At 35.5% G+C, this 21404-nt stretch overlaps 2 protein-coding genes across 2 annotated transcripts in view; one reads left to right on the top strand and one right to left on the bottom strand.

Annotated features, from left to right (window-relative positions):
* The window catches only part of LOC135118670 (protein madd-4-like), a 316932-nt gene that overhangs the window by 13278 nt on the left and 282250 nt on the right, over positions 1–21404 (bottom strand). The window contains exons 9-18 of the mRNA XM_064041267.1: positions 20676–20820; positions 13422–13551; positions 12836–12951; positions 12283–12383; positions 9024–9176; positions 8182–8306; positions 4261–4503; positions 1415–1538; positions 949–1070; positions 52–133 (exon numbers count right to left, since the gene is read on the bottom strand). Coding sequence (XP_063897337.1) covers positions 52–133; positions 949–1070; positions 1415–1538; positions 4261–4503; positions 8182–8306; positions 9024–9176; positions 12283–12383; positions 12836–12951; positions 13422–13551; positions 20676–20820 — 1341 coding nt within the window. The remainder of the gene's footprint in view (positions 1–51; positions 134–948; positions 1071–1414; positions 1539–4260; positions 4504–8181; positions 8307–9023; positions 9177–12282; positions 12384–12835; positions 12952–13421; positions 13552–20675; positions 20821–21404) is intronic.
* LOC135118668 (uncharacterized) lies at positions 2036–3967 on the top strand. Its single transcript, XM_064041265.1, has 2 exons — positions 2036–2890; positions 3515–3967. The coding sequence occupies exons 1-2, from the start codon at positions 2090–2092 to the stop codon at positions 3959–3961; spliced, it is 1248 nt and encodes a 415-aa protein (XP_063897335.1). The 5' UTR covers positions 2036–2089; the 3' UTR covers positions 3962–3967.

Here is a 21404-nt window from a genome sequence, read left to right as displayed (position 1 = left end):
ATCTGCACATTCAATCTCAATATTCTTTTGCCTGTCCACCTTAAAACTCACCTCGTGTATACAAGTGACCTCTCGGGTTTGTATCCCAATGCCGCAAGACTTGGTGCACTGCGAGAACTCCGTGTAGTTCCATCTGGACAAAGGGTGGGGCGAATTAGTATATGGGTCGGGGTGGGGCGGATTCGTACATTGACTTTGGGGCGCTTTGGTATATCTTGCGAATGCTGTGTATGTCGTTGGTACGGTTTGTTTTTAAATACGGTAAAGTTGTGATAGGTCGTAGGTATACTACCTTTCGCCCAGCGGTTTCACATATGGCCCGTGGGACTACTCTAAGCACGCGGATAATTGATAAATAGGTATATCTAAAACTGAAAGAATTGTTCAAATTGGTCTCGTAGTCTCCGAGATCAAGCTTTTAAAAATGGTAGGTTTAAATTTGGGTCTTTTTGTATACATTAACAGTGGGATATTAATATTAGGTATTTTATATCTTAGTTTAATAAACCTATACAAACAATACATACTCATGACCATATTTAATGTTTTTTTTATTACTGCACTCGTTGATATACTGCAGTAGAACACTAATTAAAAGTAAGAAAACTCTGCAATGAGATAATGGACAAATAATGTTAATTAATTGGACTGAAGAGCATTCTTGTTGAGTATACCATTGCACATAGGTATTGGATATTGAAGTGAATTAAATGTAAATAATTTATTTAAAATCTTTTCGAAGAAATCGTACAACTATTGGAACGAAACCACTTTATTTTTTTCACTGACGAGGTTTTATTTGGTGTTCTTAAATTCTGTCTCGCAACCTGATAGAAAATAAGGATTTTGCCTAGAGAAAAATGACTAACACAACTACATATTTTTTCAGTACTTCCTGACATTACCGCGTTCAAGCAAGCAAACTCCAGCTTTATAATTTTAGTATACCTGGGTGGGCAAGGATGGTCATTGCAGGTCCTGACCCTGTTCTCAGGTTTGGTGAGTGGATCACACATGTATGGGGAGGCGTTCTTGCCATCTTCATCTCTTACACACTGGATGATCAGTTCCTGGAACAAAGATAATGTCGTCAGTTGACCCGCAATCGAACCAGCCATTTGAAAGATGGGCAATGCGCGAAAACAATTTTTTTTTGGCCAGCAGTAAAGGTAAATTAGCTTTCTTCTGGGATTCGCCCACGTTCCGAGGGAACTATTTCTCGCACATGGTTAAAAAGTGAGCGCGACGGAGTAAATGGTAACCAATCTCCAGTGTAACAGTACTTATATCTGTATGATCTAAGCATAACAATAGAATATGCATTCAGTTTAATCAAGTTGAGATTCTAAGCACTTATATATCTAAATAATATAATTTATATACCTAAGTTGGTATCTATATAACATTTATTTACCTGAACTCCACTAAGGCATGAGGCACTGCAGCTCGTGTATCCCTTTTCCTTCCAAGAGTAGGATTTCCCTGGTGACCCTGGTGCTACCCTGATGTTACTCGAAGTTCCAAAGGTAAGCAGTCTGCTGTAAAATTTTAATATAATCAGGTTTACCTTAAAAAAATATAATAAAAGCGGGACACCTTCTTCACACGGTCACACGAATACATAGGTAGGAAGATGAGAGCGTGAGAACTCGCAAAGGTATTTTTTTGACTAGAGTTTCAAAGAATTTTACATGCTTATATATCTATTTAGTTATTGATGTTAATCAGGGGAAATAGACGTAGCTATTTATTTATAAATAACTACTCGTCTTATTCTAACACTTGAACGGTGATATGACCAAAACACTTCACAAAAGTAGTGTTTCGAGTATTCTGATATTATATGTAGAAACTTCATGTATTCCGCTCAGTTTAAAAAGAGACATGTTATCTAAAATTTGCTAATGGCAAAAAATCGGCGGCCTAAATAAAGAAACATCAAATAGTAAACGGTAGTACTATTAAAAAACCTGCCAAACGTAATCTAAACAAATATTTACGCGTTGATACTGACTTATCAGAAGATAAGAAGCATATCGCATGATTAATACTCAATAAGGAGTCAGTAGGGCAAGTGAAGTGACGCAAAATGTCTCTAGACGTACATATTAGTGAACCTGATGATTTTAACGGCTTTGAACTTCACAGTTCTATCAACAAAGTCGCTCATGATAAAGGCATCGAAGATTTTGAATATACGGTCGACTGTATAAGTGCTAAAAGAGCGAATTACATAGCAAATGTGTTCAGAGTCGAGATAAGAGATACAAATAGTGACGAAAATGATATCAGTGTTATTGTCAAATGTTTAGTGTACAGTGAGAGGCAGGTTTTGTTCCACAAGTTACATGAAAGAGAAGTGCTGGCTTATGCTAAAGTAATAAGCAAGTTTCAACAATTACAAAATGTGCTGTACGAACATGAAAGAATGGAACTCTCAGAGTGTTTATATTCCAACACAGAAGATGCAAATGAGGTTATAATTTTGGAAGATTTGAAAGCAAAAGGATATGTAGCTGATGACAAATTGGCGAAATTTGAAAACTTGGGAATTAAAGAAATCAGTGCAGTTATAAGTGAACTGGCAAAATTTCATGCTTTGTCATTTGTTTTCCAAACCAAAGAGACTATGATATTTGCAGAAACTAAGTCAGATTTTCTCGATTTATTGTATCAAGACCACTTTTTAAATAAGACGAAATTGAGGAATTATTTCTTTGAATCTTTTGAAATGTCATTGAAAGTGGTGAAGGATGAAGACGCAAGGAAGAAACTGGAGAAAGTTGATGTGAAATTATTAGAATTGCTACAAATGTATACAAAGCCAAGTAAAACTAATGTTTTATGTCATGGAGACTGTTGGGTCAATAATATGTTGTTTAAACATGAGGTAAGTAATACCAAACAGTCTATTAATTGACCAATCACTTTAAAGTCTGCCATAAAGGATGTTTCTGTACATTAAAATGACATAAGGTCATGTATTGCTTACCTTCGACTGCCCTATTTATACATATGTATACTATTCAAAGGAATAGGTACGAACTTTGAACCTCCTCCTTTTTGGGAAGTTAGTAAACCAATTGGAAGCACATTAAGACGTCACACTTAATCAAAATAAATCATTGTCAGCTGTTTTATCAATTAAAAACACTCACTGCTTACCAACAAGATAATAATTACTATTATTACGCTTGTATTATTGTTTAGAGGGATTTGCAGTGATACCTGTATTCCACCAATATAAACAAACTGTGGCCTGATTTGTCATCATCTGCCTAGCCTTTTTTCCAACTTTGTTGGGACGGCTTCCAGTCTAACCTGATGCAGCTGAGAAGGTACTCTAGTGTTTTACAAGGGGCGATTACCTATCTGACCTCCTCAATCCAGTCACCTGGGCAACCCAATACCCCCAGATATGAGGGATTGTCAGACTTACTGGCTTCGGACTCCCCGTAACGACTGCCAAAGATGTTCAATGACATGCCTAATTCGTATATTTTTTTATTTACAGACAGAAAAAGTGAGCTTCATAGATTTCCAAGCGATGCGCTACGCCAACCCAGTCACTGACATCATGTATTTCCTATACATTTGCACAGACTCAGCTTTCAGAATGGAACACTTAGAACTGCTCAAAGTTATTTACTATGATAACTTAAAAGTATTTCTCAACAAATTCGATATAAAGGCTGAAGAAGTATATAAGAAAGAAGATTTTAATACTGATTTTGAAGAGTTCAGAGCTTATGGGTTACTTATTGCTATGATTGAGCTAAGGATAGTAGCAATGGCCGCAGCCGATGAATCTTTGCTAAGAGGATCGAGGTTAGATCTTAGTATGGATAGTTCGGAAATTCCTGAGGAGAATGAACTGTTTAAATACAGGGTCAATGATGTTGTTCAAGAGTCTGTCGATAATGGAGTATTGGATAAGCTTTTAGAGAAAATAAATTCGTGAATTTGATTTGGTTGTTTCAACTTTTTGTGTCAATGATAGTTTGAGGGAAAAGTTCTGTTGCTATAGACTTATTTTTGAGAAGTTAAACCTGTTACCTACTGGCTAAGGGATATCTGTGCTTTATTTAACAACTTTTAACCCTGCGTTTATTTTAATTTTTTTGCTATACGATAATATTTACTGCAGTTTTCATGACAAATGTTGATCAAACCTTTTTGAAACACACACAGCAAATAAAAAAACCGTCTCCTTCGAAGTGTTAAAACAATAAAAATACCATATCAATTTTCTCAACTTACCTATCACCACCACCATAAGAAGGCACACTGGAATCTCCAAAAGAAGTTCCATAGGCCATAGAACATGGTTCCATGACACATCTCTCCGTATCCTCAGCAGGTTTGGGACCCAAGCACTTGCTGTCAGGTAACTTGGCAATAGTTCTGCTGAATTCCAGGAAGATTTTGCAGTGGACTTCCTTCTTTCTCCAACCTTCGCCGCAGGTGACGCTGCAGGGGCCCCAGTCATCATCTTTGATGTAGCTGCAGGATTAAGTTTGATTTTAGACGGAGAAATATTGGTGGTTTAGATTTTCTGTTGGCACAGCAATTTTAGGGAGATGAAGAAATATTTTGCTATGAAGGTTGGAACAAAATTAACCCTGAAAAAGATATCCCTTAACAAAGATATTCCAATTTAATATTAAGAAGTTAATTAAATTAGTCCTTTCTCCCAAGACTGCGGGTCCCGGTATTAATAATGTCTTAAACCCTAAATTGCTGTGCCAGAAATAGCCCAACCCTACGAAAATCGCCCAGATTTTAAAAGGAAAAATTCTAGTCTATCTATTGTAGATTCACACGGGATAAAATTAGGTCGACATGCACGGTGCTAAGGGCATCTATTTTCCTAATAAATTTCGGGCTGGTATATGTAGAAGTATGCACCAGTGAATATTTACTTTAATCACCCAATAAACCTGTAAATGTTCACATCAAAAATATTTTGGAAAAATTCAATTCGTGTGTATCAATTTTGTGTAAAATGTTTGTCAAGTGCCAATTGTTTTAAAGTGTAAGCGAGGAAGAGCAAGACAAAATGTTAGTGTATTATATGTGCAAGGAAATATAAATCTTATGTGCAGTGCAAAGAGTTGATAATAAGAAATTAGAGCAGAGTAAAGTTAGATGATTTGTGAAATGGTTTTGGGGTCTGAATTGAAATATACTGTGCATACAAACACCCTCATTAATGGTCGAGTGGTAGTTTGGAAGAAGGTCACTTCTGTGTAGTGTTGTCCTTTTAATATTTACAGAAAGGGATGTTACGGTTTTTATGTGAATCGGTTTTATAATGAGATTTTTTTTCGTCTTTATTGGCTTGCGATTTTCGACCCTACTGTTTAGTACTTAACTATATTTTTACACACTTTTTAAACATATAGGTAATTTTATATAAAAGTGCTTTACATGCATAAGTGTCAATTATCACTACTTCAACAATGTTAATTTTGAAAAATAAATCATATTTTAGTGTATTCACTTGTGCTATTTTGTATTTCAACAGTACCTAATTTAATGAATTATTTTGCATACAGTCTATTTTAACAGGTGAGTGCACTTTATTTACAAATATTTGAAAGTTTATATAAATACATAATTATTAGCATATTATTACATGAATATTTACAATATTATACATTAAATTATACATAAAATAGTACACATTAAAAGCTGGGAATTTCTAAATAAAATAACTAAAACCAATATAAACGCGAATTTGGCTTACATTTCGAATAAAGCTGCATTTTCGGCATAACACTGAAAATCATTATTTACAACCATAGAATAATAAAAGAAAGTAATGCAAATAAAATTACACATAACAGTTAATAATAAGTGTTTTTTTTTATTTAATATAAATATAAACAATGAAAATTTAGGTATTTAATAATTGGATACCAAGATATGTTTTTCCATTACTTAGGCGTATTATTTTTACTTAAATTTAGTTGACAAATCTGGAAGGTAACTGAACTCAGTGAATATAAAGCTTTTGAACAAAAAAAAAAATTACAACTGCATATTTTGATAATAATCCGTTAATCTACATTTTGAGGTTTTACCGTAACATCCCGTATTACCATAGATATACTAATAAATCTAGACATATCCCAGGGTAGGTGAGGTTTTCATATACACTCAGGTGGGGAACTAAGTTGACCACTAGGAATTAAAATAAAACATTTTGCAAAAATCGTCTTTAATTTTCTAATGGAGTGAAGTTGGCATACTTTTTTATACTACTACATTATACATAGATTTAAGAATGTTTTAGTTATAGACAGGAAAAAATTAAACCTTTTTGTGACTTTGTGATAAAACACAAAATGTACTGAGAAATTATTAGATTAAGATAGAACTAAATATGTATTTAAAAACAGTTGATTAATAAATGCAATAATATTTTCGGGAACTCAAAATTTTTTTTCAGTATTTTTTGGTACTAAAATATTTCTTGATATCAAATAATAACTGAGTAATTTCACCCCTTAAAAATTGAAATTAAAGACGTTTTCGCAACCACACAAGCTAAAACCAAGACTATAGCGACAGGGGGGTCGGGGGACAGGTAATGTCATTCCTTGTAATAATGTGTATGTTCTGAAGTGAAACCGAAAAAACTTTTTCTTTAGGTACAATACCTTACATACAACCAGCCACACGCAAAGAATATTTTGTAATTGCTGAAAAAACAACAACAAAATACTCTGAGCTTGAACATTGATAAGTATCAGAGATTGAACTTTATAACGATGGGATTAAAGTTGAAATTACAATGACACATGCTGCGTTTGACGTTTGAGAAAGTATGACCAGTTTAAAAAAGGATTTAGTAGAAATAAATTATACTAAAAGTGTGAAGGCAGATTTAAATTTAAATAATGATAAAACAGATTAATTTGAAGTAAATCTTAAGGGATCAAAATTACGAACAGTAAATGTCAAACTTTAGTTTATTAGCTTAGAAAACATAAATTATGAAGGCAAACTTGTAAAATCCACGAACTTAAGCTAAAGTGGTCGGAAACTAAAATAATTGAACTTATGTCATTATATTCAGCAAGTTTGAGCTACTTTCAGCATTTTGCTTTATGGTTTGAACTTTCTAAACTTAGAAATTACTAGAGCTTGGACTTTGTAGTTTTGTACTATCTATATTTTCTTAACTCTATTTAGTAATATCTTGCATTTATTTCACATATACGTAGTAAGTTCCAATTTATATCTAGACTTCAAATATATCTATAACACAAAGACATTTAGTTATTTGATATAACATCATTCTAGAAATTACGATTTAAAGTTTAAAATACAGCGTCTAATTCATACAAAATTATCTTTTTTTGAAATAAATAATGTTTCAAAGGCTTTGAGAAACTTAAATATGTTCTAAGATATCTTTATGAAAACGATAAGGCATTCAAATGAATATGTCTTTTGATCATTAGAAGTAAAAGGGTAAAAATTCTCTATTATTAATATTACGTGAGAAATTACTTTTAATATATGTCTAGATAGCTTAATTATTTAGTAGTATTTTAAATGTAATATAAACTTTTATAGGTATATTTATTGTGACTAAGCAACTGTACTCATGTTTTATGCCAAAGTGTGTAATTCGAAGAATTTTTGAAAATATTGGAAATAATGAATACACAGAAATGAAAGTAATTTCAGTTCAAGCGTCTAGTCGTCTGCCGAGTCGGACTGAATACGAGAAAAAAATTGTAGTTTTATAAAAAAAAATAACTTCTTCATTGACATCGATATAATTGTTTCCATGAATTCTTTTCTATCCTTTTGTACAAAACTATTATATGTGTTGTACCTACAATGTTTTATCTAACAAAAACGGGTGACCCATACTTATGTATGTAAATATACATGTACATTGTGTTTGCTCAGGAGCACTCAGGTAGCCACCATGTCACCGAGTCATACAAAGACAACATGCATGTACATTTTGCACACACACACAAAAATATGACTCAAACGCTGTCGTGCGATAAGATGTCAGACAAAATATACGAAACTATAACGCCAAAATCTTTGATATTAAACTTTAAAATATTCTTAAAAAATATAACCACCAATAAAACACAAAAAATCATGACGATATGCCTTCACACTACACTACTCGACTGTTGCAACACTTACGTGGCTTCCACTGGCACGTCGGGTTCTCCTATAAGCCTCTCGGCCTTGGCTTGAGGCAGAGGATACGGTTGTATGAGAGGCTGGGTGTGGTATACCACACCGGGGAGCAGGTCTTCAATTTCATCCTGTGGGTGAAAAAATTGAAAGTAAGTTGTGTTTGTGGAAAATATTTTTGCAATTCTGAAGGTTTTTTTTACACAGGAGTAGCAAACAGCTGTGTAGGTTATACGGTATACAACATAAAAATAAATATACAAAAGTAAGCTTTTACTAAAGTTGGCTAAAAATATAAACGAAGTATTAATACGCGTGCGTGAGATGTCAAATGGTTAACTTCAGAATTGCACAGTCATCTTACAATTTTCTGGTCCTTTTTTAGGATTCCGTACCCAAAGTATAAAACGGGACCCTATTGTTTTCGGTCCTCTGTCCGTCCGTCCGTCCGTCCGTCCGTCCGTCCATCCGTCCGTCCGTCCGTCCGTCCGTCTGTCTGTCACCAGGCTGTATCTCATGAAACGTGATAGTTAGATAGTTGAAATTTTCACATATGATGTGTTTCTGTTGCCGCTATAATCCTATACAACAAATGTGATTTTGTTGATCATATTATAAATAATGGTGCGGAACCCTTCGTGGGCGAATCCGACTCGCCCTTGTCCGGTTTTTTCTTACTTATAATCCTCCTGTCCTTATTCTAAATTTATCAGGTGGTGAAGCAAGTTTTCCTCTTCCATACTCTTTTACTGCCGTCATCACCCTTACGTATACTGTAGTAGATACTGTTCCATCTACTAAATTAAAATGATTGTAATAAAAGTATTCTCAAATGGTTTTTCCCTTACCTCAGGCTCATCAGCCTCCCTATAAGCTGGACAGCTGATGCCAGTAGAACAAGGTCTGGATATCTCCGGCCTAGTGGCAGGGTCGCATCCACCTCCTGATGGGGTGCACTCGACTCCTCGGACTTGCACTCCTTCGCCACAGGATACTGAGCACTGGTGTGGGAAGGACGAAAAGGGGCTTTATTAGAATGGTATAGAGTTGAAAACTTATTTACGTAGAACGTTGTAAAATGATGCTTCTGATAATAGCCGTACGGGTCGATTGATCTCAAGGTTAAGCAACGCTTGACGCAATGGGTCCTTGGATGAGTAATCATCTTGTCATGACGAAATTCACCGTGTTTCGGAAGGTACGTTAGACTGATGGATGTTCAACAGTTCACCAGCGTCCTAAAGCATTCCTCGATAAATTAGCTAGTCTAACCCAGAGAAAATTTTTATTGTTATTTATTTATACAACAACATCATCACTATCATTACAGGTTTCCCTAATTCAATAGTGTGGTACAAAAAGTTATAATATTTTCATTGGCAAACTACTACAATTTTCAAATCGGATCAGTGATTCCTGAGATAAGTGCGAACAACGAAACAAACAAACACTTCAGCTTATATGAGCTAATAGATTCAATAAGAAAAAAACCAATGCTAGGAAAACACACCCACTCTACACCATTATTAACTCTACACCGCGGCTTGCGGTCAAATAACTGCCAAAGCCACTCAAAGTCAGGTTGTAAACCAAACATCTTCTAAAACTATGCAGTCAATATCGAGTAACCACACAAATTAACGACCTAGACAAAATTGTAATCACGAACGAGCTCAAATACCTACGTCTAAACTTTGCGCTAACAAGCTCACAGTTTGCCTAAGTTTGCCAGACTTTACGTCGAGGCGGACGAATTAAAAAGACAGGGCGAACTTTCTTTAATTGGAGGTAAGGACTTTTTAGATGGTTTTATTAGTATTTTTTCAATCGTTTTGCTTTTGCGTTGCGGTCTTTGCTAGAAAACGTTCATTATAAAAGAAGCTGAAAAAAAACATTATAATTTATCAAGTGTAATTTCTGAACCAAGTAACAGCCGTGACCGACCAATTTAACGTGCCTTCCGAAGCACGGAGGAATTTGTCATAACAAGATTGTCATCCAACCACGAGCGGACAGCGTCAAGTGTCGTTTAACCTTATCAGCTATCGTTAACGTGTACGGGACTAGATTCCTTCTAGTTAGTTTTGAAAACAAAGAAAGTGTCATCAGCAAATGACATTATATCAATTCAATTTCAGACCAATCAATTTTAGATCCGTGTGTTACTTAGCTACATTGCGCCAACTGCATAAAGGTCAATAAATCCCAAGGACATGCAAGGTGACCTCACAAAACGCCAATATAATACATAATATAAAATCCCCTACATTGTACGAGGCACGTTCCACAGTATTGCATCGCCTTGCACTTACATAAGTACCCCGGCGCAATAAAGTTTCGCACTACATATTGTGAGAATAGAATAGTTTATCGACAACATGAGCCGCTTACTGTACATTGTATCGGATTTGTAAGTGTTGTATGTAGTTCGGATAAAGTAGGAATATGAGTTTGCTGTTTCTTGGCTATTGTTTAGATATTTTTTTGGAAAAGATTGATATTTTGAAGAATAGTTAGTGCTCGTGGCTATAATATGTACTCACCCAAAACAAAAATGTGAAAGACTGCCAAGTTCGATAAAATGGGAATACTTCGCCTATAAAAGAAGTGAGATCTGAATAAGTACCAAGTTCCATACACATACCTTAGTTAAAAATAGTTCCTTTTTAATGATGTTACTTGGCAAGTTTTAATAGAAAATTAAATACTTGATTCATTGCGTTTAGTAGGTTTATAACAAGGTGTGTGAAAACTTGCCAAGTAACATCATTAAAAAGGAACTATTTTTAACTAAGGTATGTGTATGGAACTTGGTACTTATTCAGATCTCACTTCTTTTATAGGCGAAGTATTCCCATTTTATCGAACTTGGCAGTCTTTCACATTTTTGTTTTGGGTGGGATTTCATTTATTTTTGTAAGGTTGTTTATTTTATTGTTTTCTTATTATTAAGTTTTGAATATGCACTATGCTTCTTACAAAGAAATAAACTAGATTAATTAAATGGACTAGATTTACCAACTGACTGACATGACATGTTATCATATATTATGTTCGTGGATCAAAGTTACACATTCGTTATTTTCGAAAGTGACTCACACTTGGCCGTTTTCAGATTTTTACTTTACTTTGACTAAATACAAACCTTTGTAACGAATTTCAGATCGGTACGACCATTCGAAGATATATTATATAAATATAGATAAATTTAGTTCGTTTTAGTTCCTGAGGGGTATAAACACCTTCATTATTTTGAAACCGACTCACACTTGGCCATTTTCAGATTTTTCCCTTTACCTTGACATAAAGACCTACCTCCATGCCAAATTTCAAGTCAATACGACCATTAGAAGTGGTCTAGGTTTTTGATGAGTGAGTCAGTCAGTCAGTCAGTCAGTGAGTGTATAGTAAAAATAGCGATTTTCTGACGTCAATATCTCAAGACCTATAATAGGTATATTAATGAAATTTTGTATTTTAGATAAGTGAGGGGGTCTCAACAGATACTAGAAATTTGATATGCGTAAATAAAATAGATTTTGAGTTATAGGGGGGTCGAATTTGGCCCGAAATGGTTCGTGTAATATAACCCACGGCCGGTGTGTCGCTTTTTTTGCTCGAACTTGGCGGACACACTGCCGTGTGTCTAGATCTACTTATAATATAACAGCCACATTTAGCAACTAATCAAGTTTTAGAAGTTACTCGGTGTTTCAAAGCGCACATTACAACGATCACTTATTTTACCGGCATCAAACGACTTAGTTTTTTTTTTTTTAATAAACTGTCAGTCCATCGGGCTGACTGTTTATAAGCTGACAGTTTGGTCAGCTGTATGGACCTAAGTATGTTTTATAGGTTAGGTAGCCAGTAAAGAAGACTGGAGCCTTTTTTTTCTTTTTTTTGTTGACATCAAAAATCATCAAATGACCCCTCCCGCTGTGGGTTAGCAGCGATGAGGGAGTGTCAGACTCTTATTACTGACTAAAAACCGTCGTGTTCCGTCGTATGCCTTCTATGTACCAGGGCCGCGGTAACTCAACCCCGCGGTAAGACTGGAACCCATCATAGGAACAAGCTATGCAGATGATAATGATGAGAACTTACCCCTGACCATGGTCCAGCCACCCAGACGGGACAGTCGTGTTGATTGCAGGGCTGTGTTGACCGCGGCGCGGGAGACACGCAACCCGGCTCTGCGTTTGCACCTTAGAGATAAAAAACATTGTTAGAAAAGGAATATTTAAGCCTGTTTTATGTAGTTTAAGATCTCACAGACCTGGGGCCAGGAATCTTCGTTTGAAAGATAGATGTATTTTTAGACTAAAATATTTTGTGTGAGTAGGTAAGTATTATGTATTTTACAGCGCATGTATTAAGTGACTTATTGCTAAAACATCACGTTTTTTCGCTAACTTGAAAATTACTTGCAATCTCGGTCTGTTGTGAAGATCTTTATCTATATTTTAAGGATTTTATCAACCAATTAAACCCACAGTGCGTACTACTTATTTACTTAGCTCTCACTTTTTCTCATGAAAGTCGCGATAAACACACACCTTTGTTATGTAATTGTGCGTGACGTATAACCAATAATTTGAAACTGAAATATCAATTGTTAATTTTCTAGTTCCTACATCAAAAACAGCAGTGTACTCACCAGGTTCATAAGTATCAGTCTTGGTGACGTTGGCGGAGCGCGCGCACAGCACCCGGCGCGTGCGCACGCCGCCGCCGCACGTGGCGCTGCATGACGACCACTCGCCCACATACCATCTACACAATTTGGGATATTAATATACAAGTCAAAGTACTAAGAAACCTTGGGACCATGGAGCTCAAGTGCCCACAGACTCTTTCGTGAAATCAGCAAGTGATTAGTGAAGTCCACTCATGACCAAAAGGCCTATACTTCGGTCAAAGAATCATCATCATCATCATCATCAGCCTATCGCAGTCCACTGCTGGACATAGGCCTCTCCAAGTGCCCGCCACTGAGATCGATTTTCGGCTTCAAAGAATATGCATTGCCATTTAGCGTGGCAATGCAGCCAGCCTTTTGGGCACGATCCCAGCTGACAGCGATGCTGGTGTGTTTTTTGACGCATAGTTTTTATTTTTCCTTTTTCTTATTATTTTTGAAAATATTTAGCTTAGGTAGGATATGTAAAGCTGCATCCGGTTAGACTGAAAGCAGAATCCAACATATTTGAAAAGGCAGATGATGATAATCAGTAGATACTCACTTGAAAGGACAAGGATGGGTGTTACACCGCACTACAGATGCTTGCGGCTTGCTAGATGCATCACATAGTTGCTCGGGTGCATCCGACCCGGTAAGTCGATCCCGGCAGACTGCGAGTGACATTTTGTAACCTGTAACAATAGAGTAGTTTTATAATTTTGTTTAAGTACCTGCGTTTTGAGATTTTAGCTTGCAGTGTAGGTATATTGGTATATTAAGTATTTTTATACAATTCTACGTTCTGGACATAGAATTAATTTTATTCAAATAGATTCATTTTTCGGGGTCTACCCCTCTTTTATATTAACAGTCGGTACTATTTTTATAAGCACCCTCATAATGCAAGATACTTTAAACTGATTCTATACTGATGTGAAAATCCTCAAAAACCTGTCTCTTTTTTCTTCCTGACATCTTATACTATCTGTAAGAAATCCTACACAATATAATAATATCATATTCGCACAGTCATGACGAATTGATTGATTGACAGACAAACAGACAGATAGCAAACATTCTAAAACGAGACGAAGTATTTCCGACTACCCTCGGGGTGCACTAAAAAAAGAATTCCGGGAAAATCTCGCGGGAACGGATAAAACGGGAATTCCAACAGTCTGTTAGAACTAGTAAACTTTTTTGGTAGCCTGAATATTTTTAGAATAGCCTACTTATTCTATGCTAATATTATAAAGCTGAAGAGTTTTGTTTGTTCTTTGTAATATTCTAATCTCAGGAACTACTAATCCGATTAGGATAAATATTTCAGTGATATATAGTCTATTTATAGACGAAGCTTTAACTGTAGAAAGAAGGCTATATACTTTTTATCTGGATACGCAAAGTAGTTTTCAAGGGACGCGGTCACAACTGCTGGCAGAAGCTAATACCTGTACTATGTATATATACATGGAGCATGTTTTCTTTCCATTATTCAGAGTAAAATTACAAGTCCAAATATATATTCAACGACACTAAAACATATAAATAACAAACTAGACAGATTTACAGTTCAAAGGCAAATGCCCAAAGCGTTTGAGTCTAAATCTAATGACGATTCAGACTTCAGCAATATTAAATTGACTAGACTAGACTGGAGTCCAACGTAAAGGAATTAGGTACCATTCTGACTTGATGGGACACGGGTAGTACCAAAAAGTATCAAAGGCCGACTATCTTGTTCTAGGACAAAGAAAACTAAAAGCTACTTTTCAAGTGGCCCTACTAAAGCTCTTTCAATATGCTTGGCTTGCACGGTTCCAAAGAATGGTTATTTGGAGAAGAATCGGAAAGAAACTCCATAACCACTTTCAAGATAAAATTCTTACGTATAGTAGGTACAGAAAAAGTCTAATTAAATAAAAAACCGTGTTCAATTATTAAACAAAGTTTTTTCTATCTCTATCTGTCCAATTTTAATGTTTTCGTGTCAAAATTAAAATACGGACCTCTCCGCCGCTCAATTTCCCTGGAGGTCAAAAAAGATAAATAAAATACGTCTAAAAATTACGTCTGCGTAGTACAACATAGGTAGATACGGTACTGTATTATTTTGGCTCGTTACCGACAAAGGCTCGTGTTAAATTTTAGCTCTTTTGCCTAAATTCCAGCTCAAAGGGCTTTTTATGTACCTCTTTAAACAAAATTAGGACCTCCGAAGTTATATTTGTCCAAGTAGATGAAAATATATTCAGGAGTCAAGCCCAAGTATCCCCTAAAATTAAATTTCTGAAACTCGGGATCGACAGCTTTTATTTCTTGAATGGAAGTCAAAGTTGAAATTTACCGTGTCCTGTATTAAATTTCGGAGGAACCCGAACGGTTAAATTATGGGGACTTTATTTTATTTCACAATAGGAATGTACGAAGTTTGTTGGGGAAATAATCAAAAAGATTTCCGAAGGTCTCTTTGACCTTTCGCCTGTAAGATGATTCAAATAGCGTTACAAAGTTACGACTTTGTTCTAAATGACCAAAACACCAAGTATTTATAGCTGAGTACCAATATATACATACCTACATATTATTACCCTGCTATATCAAACTTGAAAATTCTTTTTCCATCCACTAAAACGAAAACAAAAAACAAACTCGGTGCCAAATTCGAAGCACTTTAAAAAGCACTAAATTTGCCTAAAATGTAATTCTATACCACCAATAAACTCGGTGGATAGCTACCACCGCAGGGAAAAGTACAAAAACGTAATTATTTTTCCATTTACGTAACACGAAACGTTCATTTGGAAGATGAAATTAGAAAAAAACATTGAGAGCTGAAAGTTCGTTGCTCCGAAGGTTCTGTAGCAACGTTTATTTTCGTTACTGATTGGGTAATTCCAAAATAGGAAACATGGAAGGCTTCACGTGGAGAGACGAGGAAGAAATGTTTCAAAGTAAAGACCTGAATGAGCTGAGGTAGACAATCTATTAGCTAAAACTGAAAGAAAACAAAAATAAGAGAAAAATAGACGAATATAAATACAAGCATATCATGAGCGTCTCATTAAATCAAACTCAAAAGTATTCTAGATTTGATGAATAGTGTGGATCACATTTACCTCTAAATAAACGATCTTTCAATAATGAATTCTAAAGTATTTGCCACATCGTAAATCATTAAACTATTGTGTATTCGATTTCAAAAGAAATTGAAAATAATTTCTAAGAAATCTTGAAGAATCGATGCAATGTATCACAAATTCAAAATCATTAAAAACTTCAAAGACCCCTAAAAGAAATAAGAATTGACTACAGTCGGACCAGTATTTAAATTCACATTAAGCGAGTTTGGAAAACAAAATTACTGAACGTTATTAAGATGCGGATACAAAACGGAGATCGTTGCGGTCAATTTATATTAGGCTCATTGCAGTTATTTCGGTAACCTAACTAAATGAGTATCTACTGAAATAAACAGACGAAAAACCATTTTTATTGTTGAACAGTATAAAATGGTTTGCTAATAGTTAAGCAATAAATAGTTGTTTGCTATAAACTCGCAAGCCAGAGACGCAGAAATATGATGATTGAGCCAAAAATGGAATAGATGTTTTTTTTTATTTTATTTGGTGTTGTGTGTTGATCGACAGATTAATAAAGGCCCTTTCTTTTCATACCTTTTACTTTAATTACTAAGATGCTTTATTTTTTAAACATTATGTAGCTTGGTAGATTCAAAAATTATCGTTCAAAACTTGACAAAGAATGAAAATATTCAATAATATCATTCATTCACAGTATTATAACAGATAAATAATTTATAAACAAATGTATTGACGGATGAAACCTATGTAAAAATCTTAACACTAAAAGATTTCCATAGTGACAGAAATTCCAATATTCCTTTCGCTACAATTCCGAAATAACGTGCCATAATAAAACACGGATACATTATTACTTTTTACTTTCATTCGTAGAGGCCGATAAAATAAAAATAAATTGTGCCAATAAAATGTGTAACTGTTCGTTTTATTTCAACGTCGTGAGCGTACTTTGTGACCTCTGAATGTCACCTATTTTTAGAGCTACTTTGGTTTTTATGGATGGTTCGCCAACCTCTTTTGATAATGACCTTCTTTAAAATTGTACTTTCTTTTTCACTAGCCATGCTGTTTTTACCATTAATAGGTATCTCTGGTCTGACCGCTTTTTGGTGTAATGGACAGTCTTGTCAGACAGTACAAAAAATGCTATTTTCCAATGAAAATTTATCAACCTGGCTGACAACTGCACAAAAGATTCGGTGCCTGTATAATTATATAGTTTTCTTAATTTTTGGATTTACTTGCAAATTCGAGTCAGCTTTTAGTGGAGAGGGGTACATAATATAGTCCAGATGTTGCTTCATGAGTCATGCAAAATGTATAACAGCAAAACCACCGAAACGCTTCTCATTCAGAATAGCAGTTCCTAAGTTATGATCACACTAAACAGACACAATTTAACTGAATACCCAGATTACAATTTTTGCTTATTTTCACCAGCCGTAGCTAGGCAATACGGCCTGAAATAATCAATGATGAAAATCTGGAGCTCCCAGAAAGTTCTTTTGAATAAATAAATATGTAAATACATCCATTTAGTGCTGGGATTGAGCTGAATATCAAATTGAAAGTATTCGCTTATCTGCAGTACTGGTAATATGTATGTTGATAGTAGTTAGTTCTGTTTCTATGGTGATTCAGATTAATTTAATTGTTCCATTTCCATGAGCTTATTGTTATTTGGGATGTTGGTAAGTTATTTTAATTAGCATACGTCTTCGTTTGTTACAGCCTTTTTATAGTCCCACTGCTGGGCACAGGCCTCCTCTCACACAGAGAAGGATTGAGCATTAATCACCACGCTTGCTCAATGCGGGTTGGTGAATTTAGTTCGTTTGTACGAGTTATTCTGTTATAGAGCAAGACATATGATCACTCTCAGAAGGGTGCAACATGAGGGAGTGCCAGACTCTTACTGGCTAAAACCCACCATGTCCCTTTTTAAGCTCTTTATGTAACAGGGCCGCGGTGACTCTTTCGAACAATCCCGCAGCCCAGGCAGCCTTTGCCAAACTCAATCATGATGGACAACAGTTCTTTCAGCCAATCAATAATATCTGGACCAATAGCAAATATAACTCACTGCATCAAAATCAGTTCCAACTCTTATTCTAACCGACTTAACCCTTACAATGAAACGCTTATCGCCATCAGAACACCACGAAAATTATCTCCGTCTCCCCCAAAAAGTCGGAACCATTCATTTGGTCTTGACCGTCGTTTCTCAACCCTTTAACCGACAAAGGGGTCTGACAGACCCCATTAATCATTACGACACTGACACCTAATTAACAATTGAAATGTCTGAAGGTCTGTAAGACCGTCTCGGGTCAGTGGGTGGTTGTAATCTAGTGGAGGGTTAAGTCTGCGTTATAATGCTTGTTCTCTAATAAATTGTTGGTGTTTTATAGTTTGACTCTGAATTTTAGGATGGTTTTTGAGATGAGATACTTAAAAAAAGTATTTTTTATTCAAAAATGAAAAACTGACTGCATCCATCGTAGGTATACTATTTTGAGTACATGGGTGCCTTATACTGGAAAATTAAAGTTGCTATCCCGCATGAAAATTTGAACTTTTCTGTCATTTTTGAAAATCTCCCAGAAATACAACCAATTCCTAGCTAGTTAACAGTGCGCCAAGTTAGAATTCTGCCTACCCCCCAAATTATATAGACCATGGTATTACATAAGGCATCTTGGCGCCAGAAACAAATGACTCCCGCGCACAATCTCGCAGTGTTAATACTTATCGCGGATTCATCTTTCAAGGGTTCTTAATTAGAATCGGCCGTCGAGAATTCTCTAGGTTAATGGGGTGGTTAGACGGGCGACTTTCTTTGGATAATGCGATTAATTGTATCACTGACAACTTAATAAAATGTGCGAGTGACAGGCTTTTCCAAAGACGAACTAATGTGATTTTAAATTAATGAAAAATTATGTGTGGTAATTATTAAGTTGCATGACTAATAAGTAATTCTTTATACGACAGATTTTAGTCTTCTATGTTTGTTATCAACAGAATTTAGCTACAAAATCTTTAGACAAGATGTTTCAAACACAATATTGAACTACATAAAGATTATTAAGTATTTAAGTAATTTGCTTATGTAAAGTGTGATTATGTTTTTGGAAATAAATGATTTGATTTGATTATGCCACCTCACTACTTCCAAATGCTCACAACAAAACAATCAGCGGCAACCAAACAAATCGCAATGACTCCTCAAAATCGCGAACAAAAGTCGCTCGTCTATCCCGAACCACTTAAGAAACTGTTGCTTGGAGACAAAAGGAATTCGCTGTCTGATTTATCGTAAGCTTCGACTAATGGTGGATTTCCAGATATAAATTACAGGCGGGCCCTGAGGCCGACAATTAACAATGCTTCCTTAATGTATCGAAGAGATTTGGATACAATCACGGAGAAAGGAATATGAGCGGAGATGCCGTAATGCTGGTAGGTCAGGCGCCTTCTTCTAGGTCAAATTCGTATGGTAGGCCAAAACGATCAGTTACGAGTGAACTAACGAGGCGTTTGGGTCTTTGAGACAACTGTCATCGATTTTTTGTACAATTTGGGTCCAAAGAAGGCGTATAAGGGTGAAGACAGTAACGTTCCTCGTCCTCCGCACACCCGCATTTTGTCGCGCTACTTTCTTAGGAGATTTTCCGTTATGACACCTCCGCTAGTCATTTCCTTCTCCATGGATCCAACATAGAGGACTGGATTGTAGGATCGTGTTTGTAATTCGTTGCTCGGCCCAAATTGTGGGACTTTCATTAATTTTCTTGATTAAAATTGAAGTGGGAATGGGGCTGGTCTTTTGGACTGGTTTGAGTTTGGTGTGAAAAGGGCTGTCTCTTTTAGGTACGTTAGTCAACAAGGTTGTTTTAAAATATACTTTATAAGGAAATTAACCATTCTTATATCTAGTATCACCTACGCTAAAGAGTAGATTTGATAATTTGATTTGATGTCATATGTATTAGATACCAACTCATATGTTAGATATTAGCTTTTGCTCATATTCAACAATAGGCATGTCAGTTGATTGGTCTTTTTAGTCCAGTTATCGCCCAGTCAAAATAGAATCTCCCTTTTATCAGAGAATAAATGCAATCAAACTCACTTTTAAGGCCAATTTGAGCTTTTTCAAGGCTAATATAACTTTTCGATTGTGCTCTTCAAGTCTTGTATATAAAACTTAAGAAATTCGAAGGTTACATAAAAGGCGATATTTGAAATGGAATTTAATTTCTTACATTGTCTAGAGCAGGCTTCTGATAATTACTTAAAGGACTTTTAGAATTGTTAACTTTTGTATAACGTTTATTTTTTAATAATAACTAACTAGGTTAAAAGCTTGGAAACTTTTTCTTTAAAAATGTTTTTTTTTTGGCAGTTTTCCCAAATTGAGTACGGCTGAGCTACTTTACTATTAACAGTTGTTCCATATAGAAGTACCTATAGAATTTTCTAATAGGAATTGCAATTTTACTGGACCCTTTGTAAGAGGACATACAACCCTCTTACAGATTTATGGGTAGTTTTGTAACACCTTTTATGCTGTACATGATAAACATGATTGCTATTTACGTACACATTATTGTAACATCTTGGATGCTTGTATACATTACCTGCTCAAGTTTACAAATAAATAAATCTAATATTATGATCTACGTTTTTTGAAAAATAGGCACACTTACCTCCCCCGCAAGTAGCGGAACACAATGACCCCGGCGTTGCCAGCCAATGGTACCGGGGTCTGGAGCAGGATGACCCATCACCACCACAGACCCCACACTCATCCACGCGACGAGTTGACCCCACTCGCAGGTCGCAGCCGACTCGCTGGAACAATAGTTTTAGGGTTAGACATCTTAGAGACTCAGCAATCTTAGGGGCGAAGCCTGCCGGGGAGAAACAATCCCACAGATTGTTTGAAAGAGTTACCGCGGTCCTGGTACATAGAGGGTTTAAGAAGGAACATGATGGGTTTTAGTTAGTAAGAGTCTGACATTCCCTCACGCTGCATCCACATCAGGAGGAGTCATATGATGATTTCTCATTAAAAGCGGATTAGAAATATCTCTATCATAGGTATATTTAGTAACTCAAAGATGCTAGATAAAGTTTAATGTTTTCGATTGTAACGTTTGTAGACCAAGAAATTGCTCTAGACGTCGGCTTTTAATAACGATTTTAATCATTAACCATCAATCATATGTGTATTGTAATTATATTATAGTCATGTAATTGAGTATTTTGCTAATCAATATAAAATGTGAATGTCGTTCGCTTTATAACTTTGTATCAAAACCCATTAAAACAATAGACGCAAGTATAATTTCTCAGTCCACAGTTCCCTTAACATTATCAACACGTTAAATTGTATCATACTTATTAAAATAAGTAAATACCATTTCCACAAAAGT

Source organism: Helicoverpa armigera, chromosome 24 (assembly GCF_030705265.1).
Source record: "Helicoverpa armigera isolate CAAS_96S chromosome 24, ASM3070526v1, whole genome shotgun sequence".
NCBI lineage: Eukaryota > Metazoa > Arthropoda > Insecta > Lepidoptera > Noctuidae > Helicoverpa > Helicoverpa armigera.
Note: the sequence above shows the minus strand (reverse complement) of the source record. Positions and strands in the feature narration are given on the sequence as shown.

Excerpts from the sequence above, each read along its gene's own strand:
- LOC135118668 (XM_064041265.1), top strand. The coding sequence starts at position 2,090 with ATGTCTCTAGACGTACATATTAGTGAACCTGATGATTTTAACGGCTTT. Across the intron at positions 2,891-3,514 it reads ATATGTTGTTTAAACATGAG|ACAGAAAAAGTGAGCTTCAT; the intron begins GTAAGTAATACC and ends TTTTATTTACAG.